Source organism: Fukomys damarensis, unplaced genomic scaffold (assembly GCF_012274545.1).
Source record: "Fukomys damarensis isolate Sample0158 unplaced genomic scaffold, DMR_v1.0_HiC HiC_scaffold_39, whole genome shotgun sequence".
Lineage (NCBI taxonomy): Eukaryota > Metazoa > Chordata > Mammalia > Rodentia > Bathyergidae > Fukomys > Fukomys damarensis.
The window spans coordinates 35,954,164-35,970,141 of record NW_022900951.1 but is presented as its reverse complement, the minus strand read 5'-3'; the positions used below and the strand labels follow the sequence as shown (position 1 = coordinate 35,970,141).

General features: G+C 38.0%; 1 protein-coding gene across 4 annotated transcripts in view; it reads right to left on the bottom strand.

The window, feature by feature from the left end:
- Positions 1-15,978, bottom strand: part of Usp9x (ubiquitin specific peptidase 9 X-linked) — a 95,187-nt gene that overhangs the window by 27,358 nt on the left and 51,851 nt on the right. For all 4 annotated transcript variants that reach the window (XM_010636217.3, XM_010636219.3, XM_010636218.3 and 1 more), the window contains exons 24-30: positions 14,893-15,018; positions 13,430-13,596; positions 7,668-7,776; positions 7,208-7,354; positions 6,389-6,535; positions 4,923-5,145; positions 2,556-2,776 (exon numbers count right to left, since the gene is read on the bottom strand). In XM_010636217.3, coding sequence (XP_010634519.1) covers positions 2,556-2,776; positions 4,923-5,145; positions 6,389-6,535; positions 7,208-7,354; positions 7,668-7,776; positions 13,430-13,596; positions 14,893-15,018 — 1,140 coding nt within the window. The remainder of the gene's footprint in view (positions 1-2,555; positions 2,777-4,922; positions 5,146-6,388; positions 6,536-7,207; positions 7,355-7,667; positions 7,777-13,429; positions 13,597-14,892; positions 15,019-15,978) is intronic.

Sequence of the window (15,978 nt, the reverse complement as noted above, 5' to 3'; positions counted from 1 at the left end):
AGAGGAAAAAAACCAAAAAAAAAAAAAAAAAAAAAAAAAAAAAAAAGAGAAATAATAACACAACATGAACTTTGACACATTATGCTGAGTGAAATAGCCATAAAATGGCAAATATTGTTATGATTCCACTTAAGGTGCATAGATGGTCAAATTCATAGAGAACAAAGAATGGTGGTTGTCTGGGGCTGGGAGATTGGGGGTTTGACAAGTTGTTAAATGGGTACAGAGTTAGTTTTTTTAAGATAAAAACAGTTCTGGAGATGGTGGGATGGCACACAAAAATACTAAGACAGACTTATTAAAGGACATAATCATGATGGCTACAAAGGTGAAATGTTTTTACAATTAACTAATTGTGCCTTTCTAACTGCATCTTTCTAATTGCTCTAAATTGTTTGACACATTTGATATAAAAGATAAGCTGGGTATGGTGGCAGAGTTTATAACCTCAGCTATTCACGAAGCTGAGGCAGGAGGATCCCAAGTTTGAGGCCAATCTAATTTAGCAATATCCTGTTTTATTTTTTTTAATTAAAAAAATTTTTTATCAGGCCCTGTTTTAAAATGAAAACAAGACAAAGGGCTGGAGATGTAGTTCAATGGTAGAGCACTTGCTCAGCATGTGCAAGGCATGAAATTCAAATCCCAGTCCAGGAACAAAAAAAGAGAAAAAAGTATTCAGCCCCTGTTCAAAAGAAATCTACAGCCTAAATAAGGAAACAAAAATAAAAACAGGCCATATGTGGTGGCACATGCCTGGATCCAGCACTCAGGAGGCTGAGGCAGGAGAAATACAGTGAGTTTGAGGCCAGCATGGGCTATACAGTGACTTCAAGGCAGCTCAAAGTACACGGTAAAAGCCTGTGTCAAAAAATCGAAACCCTCCTGCCTTAGCTTCCTGAGTAACTGAGATTACAGGTGCATGCAACCACACCTAGGTAAACTGTGTCATTTGGAGTGCCTCATTTACTGCTTACCAGTACAATCAGCTGTATCTACTTGTATGTGTTTAGCTAAACATCCCAGGGATATATGATGGCCATAAAACTAGAATTTAAATTCTTATTTCCCCTCAAAGCAGTGACTGTTAATCAGGTATGGGTGTAAGCATCCCCTATGAAGCTTTTTCTGTTTTGTGTTTTAAAAAGGTGCTGGGGCTGTAATCCAAAACCTCACACATGCTAGCAAAGTGCTCTACCATTAAACTGCATCCTCAACTCCCAATCCCTGAATGATCTGGTCCACAGGTCCAGGGAGGAGTCGAGGCAAATTTAGAAGCCCTGTAAGTACCATAAACTATTTCTTCAGAACAAATCCAGCTTTGGTGAATGAAAAGAGGAAATGGGGGCATTTATTACAATGAGAATATACTCTGGCCACTCTCCTCAGTTCCCACTAATGCTACAAACACAAAAAGATAAAAGAAATACAGTTTACAGTGGATACAAATATGACCACAACCTAAATCTTGACAGTCTCTTTTTGAAAAGCAATGTCATAGTCATGTCAACTCTGACCCACAACATTAACTTTTTGTTGCTTTTATTTTGCGGTGGATACTTTGTGGGCAGCCTAAATTTTATCTAAGATCATGTAACATACTATTCTCTCTCTCTCTCTAGCCAGGCTTGGACTCAAAGTTGTGGAGATCCTCCTGCCTCAGCCTCCAGAGTGCTGGGAAAATAGGCTTGTAGTAGCACCAATACCCGGCTCTACACTATCCTTAAGTATGAGCGATGAAACAGAAGAAATATAAGCATAATCTAGAAGCAAGCACAGACAATAAAAGTGGCAGATACTATACAATTTAGCACAAAGTGATATATAATTGAAATGTGAAATAGAAAAGCAAAAATATAATTTAAACTATTAAAAGCAAAATTTACACAAACTCCAAATTATATGGAACACCACACACAAAAATGATGTGCATGCTAAATTGCTACTTTACATCAAGAGGTAGCTTCCAGGGCTGAGGATTTAGCTCAGTGGTTCTGGCGCCTGCTTTGCAAGTACAAACACTGGAGTTTGATAAAAAAAAGGTAGCATCCAGCCAGCAGACTCTGCCCCTGCTTTCACAAATAAGTTTATCAGGTCTGGCCAAAGTACAATGCAACTGGCTCTCCATAACCATTGATTCTACATCTGCACGGTCACTGACCTCTCATCAAAGATATTGGGGGAAAAAAACTGGGTCTGTACTGAACACGTACTGGCCTTTTCCCCTTGTTGTTATTTCCTAAACAACACAGAAAAGCAACTATTTTCATGGCATTTACATCGTATTAGTTATAAATAACCGAGAAGTGATTAAATTATACAGGAGGGTATGTACAGCATTATATGTCAATACTGTCTTTTTTTTTTTGGTACTGGGGATCAACCTCAGGCCTTTGTGCTTGCAAAGCAGGTGGCGGAACCACTGAGCTAAATCCCCGGCCCAATACTGTCTTTTTATATGAGGAATTTATTTAAGCATCCAAAGGATGTTTACTCTCTGAAGAGAAAGGTAGCAGAATTTCAAACACAGAAAAACAGAAATAACTAAAATTTACCTCATTGTCTTGCTTCTCATCCCCAGACATATCATCATCTACATCACTACCTGTGCCTTCAATTGCAAGAATACCATTCCTGATGGAGGGAATCATGTAGAGTTGTTGAATCACAGAATTCATGTAACAAGTAGCACCAGCATTTTTCAGCCCCACAAATCCTTTTGGTGGGCGAGGTCCAACAGGTGGCAGATATTCCCACTCAGTAAGTGCTTCACAAGCTGGGAGAAGGAGAGAGTCTTGTAGCATGAACATATATCTTGCCCTTTCAAGCTCTATCACATGGACAAAGCACCTCCACCACCCCTCCAGCCACCTGAGGCAGTGCTTTCACTTGCATTCCATTTCAACACCCCATAGACAGCAACGCGTGCCACTGCAAATTCTTACACAGCCACACACCCAAGATTTATCTGGTTTCATTTCTGATGGCATAGTGCTAGTATCTGTGAGCTAAGTTTGTTTTTATCTTTACTATTCATTCACTTTTAACATTTTATACTTTAAAAAAATGCTTTCAAACTCACGGTGGCATTAAATATACATGCATGAACAGATGATGGTTTGCTCTTTTAAATAACCCTAATATACCACCCCCAGTTCTGACACCAATCTTTTCCTTTTCACTTCCTAAGCAGATTGCAAATTTCAAAGTCTTTTGAGAATTGTTAATCACTAGCTATTCCCACCCCTATATAAACCTGGAAATAACATAAATATTACCATTTCCTAGGGGACTAGTTAAGCGAATTACAGTCTGTTGCACTGAAAGGTATAAAGCCACTAAATAGAATTAGGTAAATACTTATGAGCTGGAAGACAGGGAACAATGACAGAGAAAATATATCTTCAGACTGGAGATGGGGGATTTAGTTCAGTGGCACTGTGCCTGCCTTGCAAGAGCAAGGTCCTGAGTTTGATCCCTGATCCCTGCTACTAGAAAAAAAAAAAAAATCTTTGGCCTTAACAATGAAGTGAAAGACAAAGTGAAGAATATGTTTGTATCATATTCCAATCTATGGTAAAGAGCAAAATAAAAAAAGATTTTGTACATAGATTTTGCATACACAGAGAAGCTGGGAGGATAGATATTAACTGGTAAAGGTTATAGCTATCAAAGGGAACTAAGGGATTGCAAAAGTGTGCATTTCAGTGTATATGTGTTAGCAGCTGAAATTTTTCCAGGTAAATACACCACTTAACACATAAGCCATTATTAAATTTAAAATAATTAAAAATAAAAAGTGAAGTCACTATGTAGATTTGATAGACTAGCTAAAAAGTCAAGCAATCTGTTTAATTAGAAACACGTAAGATGCTGTTATTTAAAAACCTTACATTCTGAAACACAATGTATTAAAAAAAAAAAGGCTATGTTCTTTTTTTTTTGGTACTGGGGATCGAACTTGGGCCCTTGTGCTTGCAAAGCACGTGGCAGAACCACTGAGCCAAATTCCCGGGCCGGCTATGTTCTTATAAAGATTTACCAATCATATTATGTGTTACTCTGTGGCAGGCACGGTACCACTGAGAGCTATATCCCCAGCCCTGTGGTTTTCATTTTTGGAATGAAACAGCCTCTGTTGTGTTTCTGTGTATTATGCTACCGTGTACTGCCCTTACCCTTTGAGTTTCAGTTTAGGACCTGGTGTCTGCACCACATTTTCATGGGCTTAATTAACTGAACATAAATAGCACACACCAAAATATCGCCTTCTCACATTCTCATCACCAAAAAACCAAATTTTCTTAAAACTCACAAAAGTAACATTGAAGAACTTTTATTTTTGAGACAGGGTCTCGCTATATAGTTCAGGCTGGCCATGAACTATGTTGCCCAGGCTCCCTTTGAATTTGTGGGGATCTTCTTGACTCAGCCTCTTGAGTGCTAGGATTACAGGGTGTGTGCCACCACACCCAGCTGAAGAACTAGATGAGGATTTTCTTTTCTTTTTTTTTTTTGATACCAGGGATCAAACTCAGGATCTTGTGCTTATGAGGCAGTTCGGTGCCACTGAGCAATCCAAAGACCCTAAGTGAGGGTTTTCTAATGCATGTAATTTATGTTTTAAATTGCATTTTATTTTTACTACTTATTATCCTGGAGTTTTATTTCAGATTTGAAAATTTGAAATTTAAATTGCAAATACCTGTACTACTTACAGAAAAACATTTAACACTTGAAAATTTTTCTATACAACGCTATCTGCTTATAATGATCTGAATTATACACCCATTTGCTAAAAACATTAAACTAGTTGGTGAAAAAACATGACCTGATGTTTACTAAAAGAAAAATCTTCAAACAATTTGAAACATTAAAATTATCAACCATCACTTCTTTAAAGTATATTTTAAAATACGTACTAGTTATTGCTGTGCCAATGTAATACATTTCAGTCAAAGAATCTACTATTTGTTTGAGATTCCTCACACAGCCAACAGCCAAGGCCACAAGTAACTCAAAACCAGCATTAATTGTAGCTGGTGAACTACAGACTGGGATAGCCTGTTCAGCTGGAAGCTCTCCATTTCTCATATATTGCAGGTAAACATTGGATGCAGGGAAGATGAAATCATCAATTAATTCCTAAAAGTTCAAAAAGAATTGTGTATTAGCAACAATACATGCAGAAAAAGAAAAAATTACTTATTGGAATTTAAAGTGTTATTACATGTCAGAAACTGTACCTGGATTTTCAAACTACCCCACCACCATTTTTGTTTGTTTTTTGAGACAGGAAAGATCATGCTGTGTAGTCCATCCTTGATTTCACTATGTAGCCCAGGCTAGCCTTAAACTCATGGCAATCTTCCTGCCTCTGCCTCCCAAGTGCTAGGATTACACACGTGCACCACTATGCTTCCTAAAATATCCCATTTTTAAGTGCTATTTATTGTAATGAAACACACACTCATTTGTCCCATTAAAAAAATTGTAAGTATTGGGTCTGGGATTTACCTCAGTGGTTCCACTACCTGTCTCGCAAGCACAAGGTCCCAAGTTCAATCACCAGTACAAAATTTTTTAAAAAAAAAAGTATTTAGAGAACTGGCTGTAGCTGGGGGTAGTGGCATAAGCCTATAATCCCAGCACTTGGGAGGCTGAGGCAGAGTTCAAGGCCAGCCTGAACTATATACATAGTGAGATCATGTCTCAAACAAACAAAGAAACAAACAGAAGAGAGGAAGGAAGAAAAAGAAATAAAACTGGCTATAATACTTATATACACACCCATGTTTAATAGTGGCACAGTTTGTAATAGTTAAATCTTGAAAACAACCCAAATGCCTATCAACTGTAGAGTGGATAAAGATGTACGTTTATTATGCAACAGAGTACTACTCTGCCATAAAGAAGGATGAGCTTCAGACATTTATAGCTAAATACTCAAGTGAAATAAATCAGACACACGTTTAAATACTGCTTTGTTTCTCTGGTGTGAGAAACTAAATGTGGAAATAAGGACTGAGATGTATAATGGATTTTTGAAAATGGGAAGAAAGTGTCCAAATGGGAAGGGGAATAAGGGAGGAGGGGAGGGAGAAAGAAAGGGTGGGACAAGAAAAAAAGTGAAAATAGAAGGAAAAAATGGAAACAAAGCTTTTGTACACAGGGAGGAGAGAGAGCTTAAAGGGGAAAATGGGATAAAATAAAATATTTAAGTAAATAATAATAATAAGAAATACTGTATGGCACAAAGATATTTTGGAGATTATTATAACCTTGATAAAGATTCAATACATTGAAGATATGATACTATCAATTAATCACAGATTTGATGACATTTAGAAAGATATATCTCATTTAGGACCAAGAATGATGAACTTACTTTAATGAGATTAGCACCTCCTTTTTCACAACCAATATGAAACTTCTTCTCAGGAGTTTGAAAGGCCAGTAACTCTTTTGTCACCCCAAGGTGGCCTTCCAAGATCGTCTCTTCCACACCAGTTTCACCCGTTCTTTTAACATCATCCTACCAAAGGAAAAAAATGATAAACATATAACTTATAAAAGAGAGGCAAAGGGGTAAAGATGAAGCCAGAACAAGATAAGAACTGAGGAGATATGAAATAATTCCCCTAAACCAGTGATGGCGAACCTTTTAGAGCTTTCAATGATATAAACATTCTATTACAACATGTGTGCTATAGGTTCGCCACCACTGGTCTAAACCTTTCCATTCAAGCAAGTTTGCAAGTTTTCAAAATTTCCTAGACGCAGGCTTTACAAATAATAAGAAATGATGATCTCAAGGCTAAAACTCTGAATAAATTCTGCCTTCATGATCCAAAGTGCTAGCCTATCAAATACAATTTTTTTGATCCAGTTCAGGACGGCGCACCCCCAGCCCCATATCAGACACACTTTTCATGAAAGAAAAGATGGGGGTGGGGGCCCAATACACCAAAATGGAAGCAACCAAAATGCAGTATTCCAAGTTTCAAGCAAAGCATTTTACACAACTAGCTATGTATTCATTTCGTGTGAATTGTGAGTTACCAATATCCACCAATGCACTATATAGTCTTTGGTCCATTTGTTACTCTGGAGTTTTCTCTTTAACCAAAGCATTCGAAACTATAAACCACCTATTAATAAAACATCACCAACAATGCTACAAAAAACAGCATTAACAGTAACTTACCCTAATTCTTTTAAGCCAATCAATTTCATTATTAAGAAGAACTTCAGCATTGGGTACATTAATATTACTATTGTAAGCATAATTAAGAAGGTGCCTTAAGAGAGTGAAGTAGTCCCCTGAATGTTTAGCTCTCTCTTTAGCTGTGCTCTGAAAATAAAGAACAACAATATGAATTTTCATGTCCAGGATCAGAATCTGCTTTTAAAAAGAATAGAGTAGATAACGATAATAGGGGAATTTCTAGTTTTTTTCTTTTTCTTTTTTTGGTACTGGGGATTGAACTCAGGGTCCTTGCGCTTGCAAGGCAGGCAACAGCACCACTGAGCTAAATCCCTGGCCCCATCTAGTTTTTTAATCTATTAAATACAGACTGACCTAATTTCAATGAAAGCTAAAACCAAAATTCATTAATGTCCTTGCTGAAAGAATCACACCGGCAAGCATATGAAAAATGTCTCACCCCCAAGACGGTAAAGAGCAGAGTAATGAAGAAAAGCAGAGGCCTGTGTCCCATGCAACATCTGGTGCACATTAAAAAGAACTGCTCCTGCGCCACCTGACGAACAGTTCTGAAACAGAAATGTTTCACATTTAATACATTCTCATTTAAAAAAATTTGAAAACTGTTCTCCCTCGGCAAGGGAGATGAATAGTGGGGATACAAAATTAACCCCCACTTAAACACTCACACCACCAACACATAACTGATGAGCTTATGAGGCTGTATGTCTAGAACTATATCCTGAAATTATTGCTCAAAGTTTAAGGAATGCCTTCTGACATGCTCTCTCCAACAAGCTGGAAATGCTACTTGAGATTAAATGCTCTACAGTAAGTCTTATGCAATTTTTCAGCCTTTCACAGAACTTTAATTCAATTGTGCTCTGGAGTAACAGCTGTGGGAATTCTCTTGCAAACACAGTAAGGATATTTTTGCAGATGGTTCTTTGTATTATGAGCGATTCTGAAAGCATGGTCCTTAGATCAGCAATTATCAGAAATCATGTGGGAACTTGTTAGAGAAAAGCCAATTCTCAGGTTCCATCCCAAACCTCTGAAATCAATTACTAGGTATGGGGCCCAATAATAAACCTTTTACATAATCCTGATTGTGCTGAAGATTTGAGAACCACTGTATTATACAGTATTTCCTTCTCTATGATGACCCGTGGGGAAAACCTGTCTCTGGTCTCAATACTGGGAATTTCACCTGTTCATTACGGATTAAAAAAATCAATTAAATACTATAATAGACTCAACAAAGAACTGCCAACAAAGTATTTGTGTATCTTGCAGATTATCACAAACTATTCTATAGATAACAATGCTTGTCTTTGTGCTAGCTGCTAAAGAGCTCAGGACTTTCTCTACAAACTCAAGCATAAAGGACTTGGACAGCACACATTAAGCTCCTAAAATTTTTGTGGGTAAAGTTTTAGGGGAACCTAAGTTAAATGAAGCAGAAGTACCTAATTTTCTGGGGAGAGGATAATTTTATCAGATTTTTCTTTTCCTTCCTTCCTTCCTTCGTTTTTTTGAGACAGGGTCTCACTATGTAGTTGAGACTGACCTGGAACTCACTATGTAGCCCAGGCTGGTCTTGAACTCAAAGCTATCCTCCTGCCTCAGCCTTCTGAGTGCTGGGATTACAGGCATGCACCATTTATCAGCTTTTTAAAGGTGTAGGTTCCTCCTGCTTTTAAACAAGTAGAGCGCATAGCACAAATAAGATTGGGGAATCTATGCAGAGCTGGTTGTTGCTTGCCAGTTCCTCGCAAAATACACCTAAGCATATGAAGATTTCCACACTGCTTTATAAGAAAGACATTTTTTGTCTCCTTCTTTACAACATGTCCAGAACCTGGTAATTTCTTTGGTTTTTTTTTTGGGGGGGGGATCGAACTCAGCACATTGTGCTTACGAGGCAGGAAGCGGTGGCAGCACCGAGTTAAATCCCTGGCCCACCTGATCATTTCTTAATCACTCCTACTATTGCCATAGTTTCAACTTTTATTTGGATCTTTTATTTGGATCAATGGAATATGTTAGCTGCTTTTTTTTTTTGGTACCGGGGATCGAACTCGGGTCCTTGAGTCTGCAAGGCAGGTGGCGAACTACTACTCACTGAGATAAATCCCTGGCCCCACCTGCTTTTCTTAATACCCTATAGCAGTGGTGGCACACCAAAGGCACAAAAGTGCTACTTGTTTTTCTTTTAAGACAAAAGATGTTAATGTTATGATTTAAAAAAAAACAAACCTGAAACTTCAGTATTAAGTGCAGTGTTGGCACTTTCTGATAAATAAGTGGGTTCTGGGTTGCAGTTTGGGCATTTGTCTCTAAAAGATTCGCAGTCACTGCCCTAGAGCCTATGTTCAATACAGTAAACACAGAGTGTATCATTTGCCTGCTCAAAACCCTCAAAAGATTTCTCAGGGCAAGCCAGCGACCTCAGAGTGCCCTATAAAATCCTCACAGACTGTGTGTAAATTACCCTCCTTGACCTCAACCCCACAGCTGCACCCGGCCCTGCTCAGGGTGTCACACTGGTTTCCCTGCTGTTCTCCATCTACTGTTCTGCTCAGATAGATGTTCTCCATCTATTGTTCATTCTGCTTGAAACACACTTCTCCATTATCTACATGGATCCTTTTCTCACCCTTTCAGAACATTTTTTAAAGGTAATTTTACCTGGGAATCCTGACTTCTCCGGATAAAAACGAACTGCACTGACCCCTGCCCCACCTGATATAAAGTACTTGATGTTTACCAAATAAATGAGATAGCCCATCTTGCTGAAATCTAGTTTATTTATTTTGTATCAGGGATTGAACTCAGGACCTTGCGCTTGCAAGGTAGGCAGCAGCAGAATCACTAAGCTAAATCTCCCAGCCCCAATGAAATCTAGTTATTACTTTGATTTCAATGCTACAGGCCTTCTGTCAAACTGACTCTTACTAAGCTCTTTACAAGGTTATCTTTACTCCTCTGCATATCATATCAGTCCTCAGCTCTGCTCTGAAAGCAATTCCCATGAGTGGCCAAGTAAAATGACTTTGTGGACCAGAGAGGTAGCATAAGTGAGTTAATCAGGAAGGCTACAAAGCATCAGGCCCTGGAGGAGTTTGGAAAAGCGGACCTAAAGGAATTCAGATATTATAACTTATTTATGATGTAGAAGAACTTTTTTTTTTTTTTTTTAGACAGGGTCTCACTATGTAGTTGAATCTGACCTGGAACTCACTATGTAGCCCAGGCTGGTTTCGAACACATAGTGATCCTCCTGCCTCAGCCTCCCGAGTGCTGGGATTACAGGCGTGCACCACCATGCCTTGCTTAGAAGAACTTTTAATAAGAACAGAGAACTGGGAACCTTCCTAGTCTAGGGATATGGAAAAGTTACTGAAAAACAAGGCATTTAAATTGAAACTTAGGAGTAGATGTAGGGGTCAAATTGTGGAGTGCTTATAAGGCAAATTTAAATGTTTGGATTTAATTCAAAGGTAATTGAAAGGTGAATGTAGTTAATAGATTAGAAGGGTACAACACCAGGAGTAGGAAGGTCACAGACACTGGAGCCGTTCAGGCAATGGGTCTTGGTTGCTTAGCTAGGGCAGTATGAGAGGAGGAAAGTGTACAGTCCAAAGAGTAAGGGGAGGAAGGGAGAATACTGGCTATTTCCCACTTCCCTTTGCATTTTTTGGTGGTGCTGGAGTTGGAACTCAGGGCTTTATGCATCCTAGGCAAGTGTCCTACACCCCTACATTATCATGCATTTATTTAAACCCCACTTGAACATGAACTCACATGCTACATTGTGCATAAAACTTTCACTTCTGCTCTTGCCAGATAAAAAGTAACCTACTTCAGTCCTAATCCCCAAAATACTTTACTTTTATGGCACCAAGTTCTGCCTCAAAGTCCCTTATTTGACAGTGCCTTGCACTGAGCAACATCCCCAGCTTGACTTTGAATTTTAAATGCCAAGCACATAGCGGGGATGCACATATTTGCCAATAAGTCAGAGTCCAACAGGCAGCAAAACTTGAATCTTAGTTTTAGCATTCCACAAAGGCTATGAACTTGTCAGTTAATTTCAACAGTTTCAGCTCCATCAGTAGAGTCCACCCCACAGTGTGGTGGGAAATGAACAAGGGGGCCTGTGCATGCCAAGTACCCAATCTAAAACTGCACCATATTCCAGCCTAAAGTCTATTTTTTTTGAGTTGGTAAAACACCATATTGGTTCGGAAAATGACTACTAAAGTATAAACTGAGAGATTCATGTGTGTAGGTTGACAAGACTTAATTGAAATGCTTGGGGCCAGATGTATACAGGGATGCAGATTTTAGCAAGTTAATGCTAAAGTTGCTGCCAAATTGTTATGAACTTAAAATAAGGAATTTTATATCTACAGCATAAGCATAATATAAGAATAAAAAAACAAAGCTTTTTTAAAAAAAGGTTCAAATTTTGGAACATTTAGGATTTTTGGATGAGGGATGTTGAAAACATTAAAGTCTACACAAATATTTCACAATCTGACCGATCTCAAAACCTGAAATTTCTGGTCCAAAGCTAAGAGATACTCAATCTGTAATAAGGAACAAATCTGATACCTAGAGCTCACAAAACCCCAAACTTTAAGAATATTTCTTTTCTTTTCTTGGTATCAGGGATCAAACTTGGGCACTTGCACTACTTGTGAGGCTGGCAGTGGCACCACTGAGGTAAATGCTAAATCCCCAGCCCTCTTTTTTTAAAAAACATTTCCTTTCTTATTGCAGACAAGACATAGACATCATGAGATGAAGTGCTATATACAGCACATTTTCTTATTAAGTGCATGTTTTAGGCAAGAGAGGGGCAAAATAGTTCTAATTTATAAAAGGGATTATTTTATTTATAAATGCTAGAGGGCAGAAAACCTGCCTGACCAAGTTCCTTATTAGCCTAAAGGTGAAACATGTTCCTAATTTTATGGATTTAAAAAATCAGCACAGAATAAGAATTTGCCATTCCAGACTGACTTCATTAACACTAATGGACAATCATTTTCCCTCTCTCCACCATCCAAATGCATTAAATCAAATTAGACTTATTCAATCTCTCTCTTCAACATACAGAGCTATTCAAGGTCTCTACCCCCATTTGCCGGGATCCTGGTAAAAGGAGCTTCTGAATAGGCTAGATTGGATGTCTTCAAGGAAATTACCCAAGGAACTTCTTAAAATAATAAACACTTGATTGAAATCCCACTACATCATTTCAAACACTCCTACTTAAGACCCTACTGCTTCACTTCCAAACCTTTGGTGGTGGGCAAGTTGAACCCACTGCACCTTTGTACTGGACTACATTCACCCACCCATACATACAAATAAATTCTGACACAGGGTCTCACTAAATCACTAACTTGCCCAGATCAGGCTTGAACTTGCAATCCTCCTGCTTCAACCTTCCAAGTAGCTAGGATTAAAAGCTTAAGCCATATTATCAGCTATGTATATTCTGAAAGCTTGCTTTATCATTAGACTTCATTTACAGCCAACTGCTTATTTTGACTTTACACTGAACTTTCACCAATTTTTATTGTTGAATGGCATGTGACAGATACAGCAAACTTTAAAAAAAAATCCAAAATATGTATATAACAGATTACATATAACGGGAACACTAATCACTCTAAAAAGGAAATATGAAGGTCAGGTTGACATGTAAGGGCAGAAACCAACATTTCCTACAAATTTGACTCGCACAAAAAGAATCTGTAAACAAAATAAATGTCACTAATTAAATGCTCTTGAAATGAAAAGAAAAGCTTTATAATTAATCTGCATTCTCCTATAAAACCCAAGTTTCCAGAGTAATGGTCTCATAACTTTCACATCAAATTAGACTCAAGACAACCTGGCTTCTAGGAATCAAACACAGAGGCCAATGTCTTAGTTAAATCTTGTAATTCAGATTTTTAAAAAATGGGAATATATATACATCCTAGGTGACATAATTCTACAAGTAGAAAACTTACCACTTTGGAGAAATGTTAACATTTTACAAAAACTAAAATCAAATTTAAGTTAAGCAAAATAGTTAAAATTTTCCTCAATACCAATGTGATAGAGAATAACTATGTAATTTGAGATCCACTATGCAACCATAAATCAATTTCTCCTTAGCAAAATAAGATTAAGTTTCTTATAATTAAAAAAGATGCTTACTTGCTGTGACAGTGCAACAGTAAGTCTATAATGAATGTCTGCCAAGCCTTTTCTTTACTGAGAGCGTCTAAGGCTGTTGGAATCAAAGCAAAACACAACGTCATCACTTCCAATGCTTCACAGCAGACTTGTTCATCTTCCATATCTGGCTCATTGCCTGCATTGGTCTGGAAAATTAAAATTGGAAGTGTATTACCAGGAAAAGCATTTAAGAAAAAATTATCTCAGGTGACTTCAAGTTAGTGCAAACCATATGACCTCAGTTCCCTTACCTGTAATTCATGAGGACCCTCTGGAATAGTGTGGAAAAAACTATAATAGAAAATGAAGTCTAACTCCAGAATTTCTGCTATATTCCAGAAAGGACTGAAAGAGTACACTGAGCATGCCGTCGACTTCTTTCTGCTTCAGGCTCCTAGACCTTTTGAGTTGTGTACTTTTGTACCATTCACCATTCCTTTCTCAAGAACCACTCCAGAGCCAGGTATGGTGGTGTAAGCCTAGATTCCCAGCACTTGGGGAGGCTGAGGCAGGAGGATCGAGCCCAGCTTGGGCTACAGAGTGAGTTTAACCCAGCCTGAACTACAGAGCAAGACCCTGTCAAAAAAAAATCTGAACGAACCACTGTAGTACCTAACAGCAGTTAGTTACTTTTGACTAATTCTATTATCTAGTTTGTCTACTAGGTCAATTTATCAAGATCAGCTATGTTGGAAAATTGTTCAGGAACCCTTTGAAAGATTTATAAAGCCTAAAATATGTCAATGTGACTTTATTAAAAAAAAAAAAAGGTACTATGATATCACATGAATGACACAGAATAGGCATTACATTCATTATTTGCTGAATGAATCCCCAAGACTGCACCACAAAGATATGATGGGACACCAGGAGTTTGAGGCCAGCCAGAACTACACAAGACTTTGTCTCAAAAAAAAAAACGAAGCCTCATGGAAGATTCTTAAGTAATTTCCTAGTCTTGAACTCATGGTAATTCTCCTGCCTCAGCCTCCCAAATGCTAGGGTTACAGGTGTGCAGTACTATGTCTGGCTCAAAGTCAAATTTTACTGGGTGTGGTGGCGCATGCCTATATTCCCAGCACTTGAAAGGCTGAGGCAGGAAGGAGGATCACTGCGAGTTCAAGGTCAGCCTGGGCTACATATTAAAACCCTGTCTCAAAACAAAAACAAAAAAATTAAAGTAAAATTTTACCACATCTGAAGTATAGCTATCAATTTTCAACCAGGCTGGGAATTTAGCTCAGCAGTGCTGTACCTGCCTCACAAGTGCAAGATCCTGGGTTTGATCCCCAGTACAAAAAAATAAATAAAATAAAAATTAATATTCAACCATATAGATGCAGTGGGTTGGATTTTTAAAGATAGTATTAAGTATATTTAACCAAATAACACAATTAAGCAAGACTTATTTAAAAGAAATATATTCCTGTCACAATGCTTACCTTCTCATAAATTTTAGTGATTTCTTCATTTTGGCTAAAAACTAGCTGCAATGCCCCACATCCTGATGCCCAGATAATTTTTTGTATAGCTCTAATCACACAAATATCAGGCATGTATCTTGAAGCCTGCAAGATAATGAGTAATTAAAAATGTTGATAGAATATGAGTGCAATAATAACTAGAAAAATTAAAAAGTTTCTTCTTCTAAAAAAAGTACTCATCTTTTTAGGTTGCCAAGTTGCCTTTGTTGCTCCCGCCTCCCTTTTTGCTTAAACAGCAGTGCCACAAAGTATGCTCTTCAAGTTAGTACCTGGCCATGCACTATTTTCATATGCTACATTTCTGAGGACTACAAAGACAACAACCATTCCACTCTTTGTTGCCTACCCAAGAGAAATGAAATCCTATGTGCACACAAACACATGTACAAAATATTCACAGCAGCTTTATTCACAGCCAAAAGGCGGAACAAAATCTAAGTATATGGAGGACCAAAATTGAAATATTCATAATGGGACACTCTTCAGCAATAAAAGGGAATTAACTGATTGACACCCCACATAGGTAGTTCCCTAGGTCATTATTCTTAGTGAAAGAAGCCAGACACAAAAGAACACACCCAGTATAATCCATTTGTATAAAATGCAAATTCCTCTGCAAGGACAAGATTTGGTTTCCTTGGGAGTGGAAGCTTGAGAGAAGAATGGACTGCAATGGGGCATAAGGAAAAAGTGATAGAAATATCCTGCAACTTAGGGTTGCATGCACAAAGGCCCAGGGTTTGAGTAGAAGGACCACCAAAAAACAAAATTTTGTGCAGTGGTTTCATGTGTGTGATTTGTCAGAACTCAATGAACTATATCACACATGTGTAAATACCGAATAGTGTCCCTGGTGTGAATAATCTGCAACAATGCATAAGATTCTAATAAGATTACTGACATTTAGAAATGGGAAGAAAGGAGCTAAAGGTGTAGGGAAGGTGGGATGGGTAGGGGAAGAGTAAAAAGGGAAAAGAAAAAAATGTGAGAGAATGAAAAGATGAAAATAAAGTGTTTGTAGATGGGGAGGGGAGGAGGGGGTGA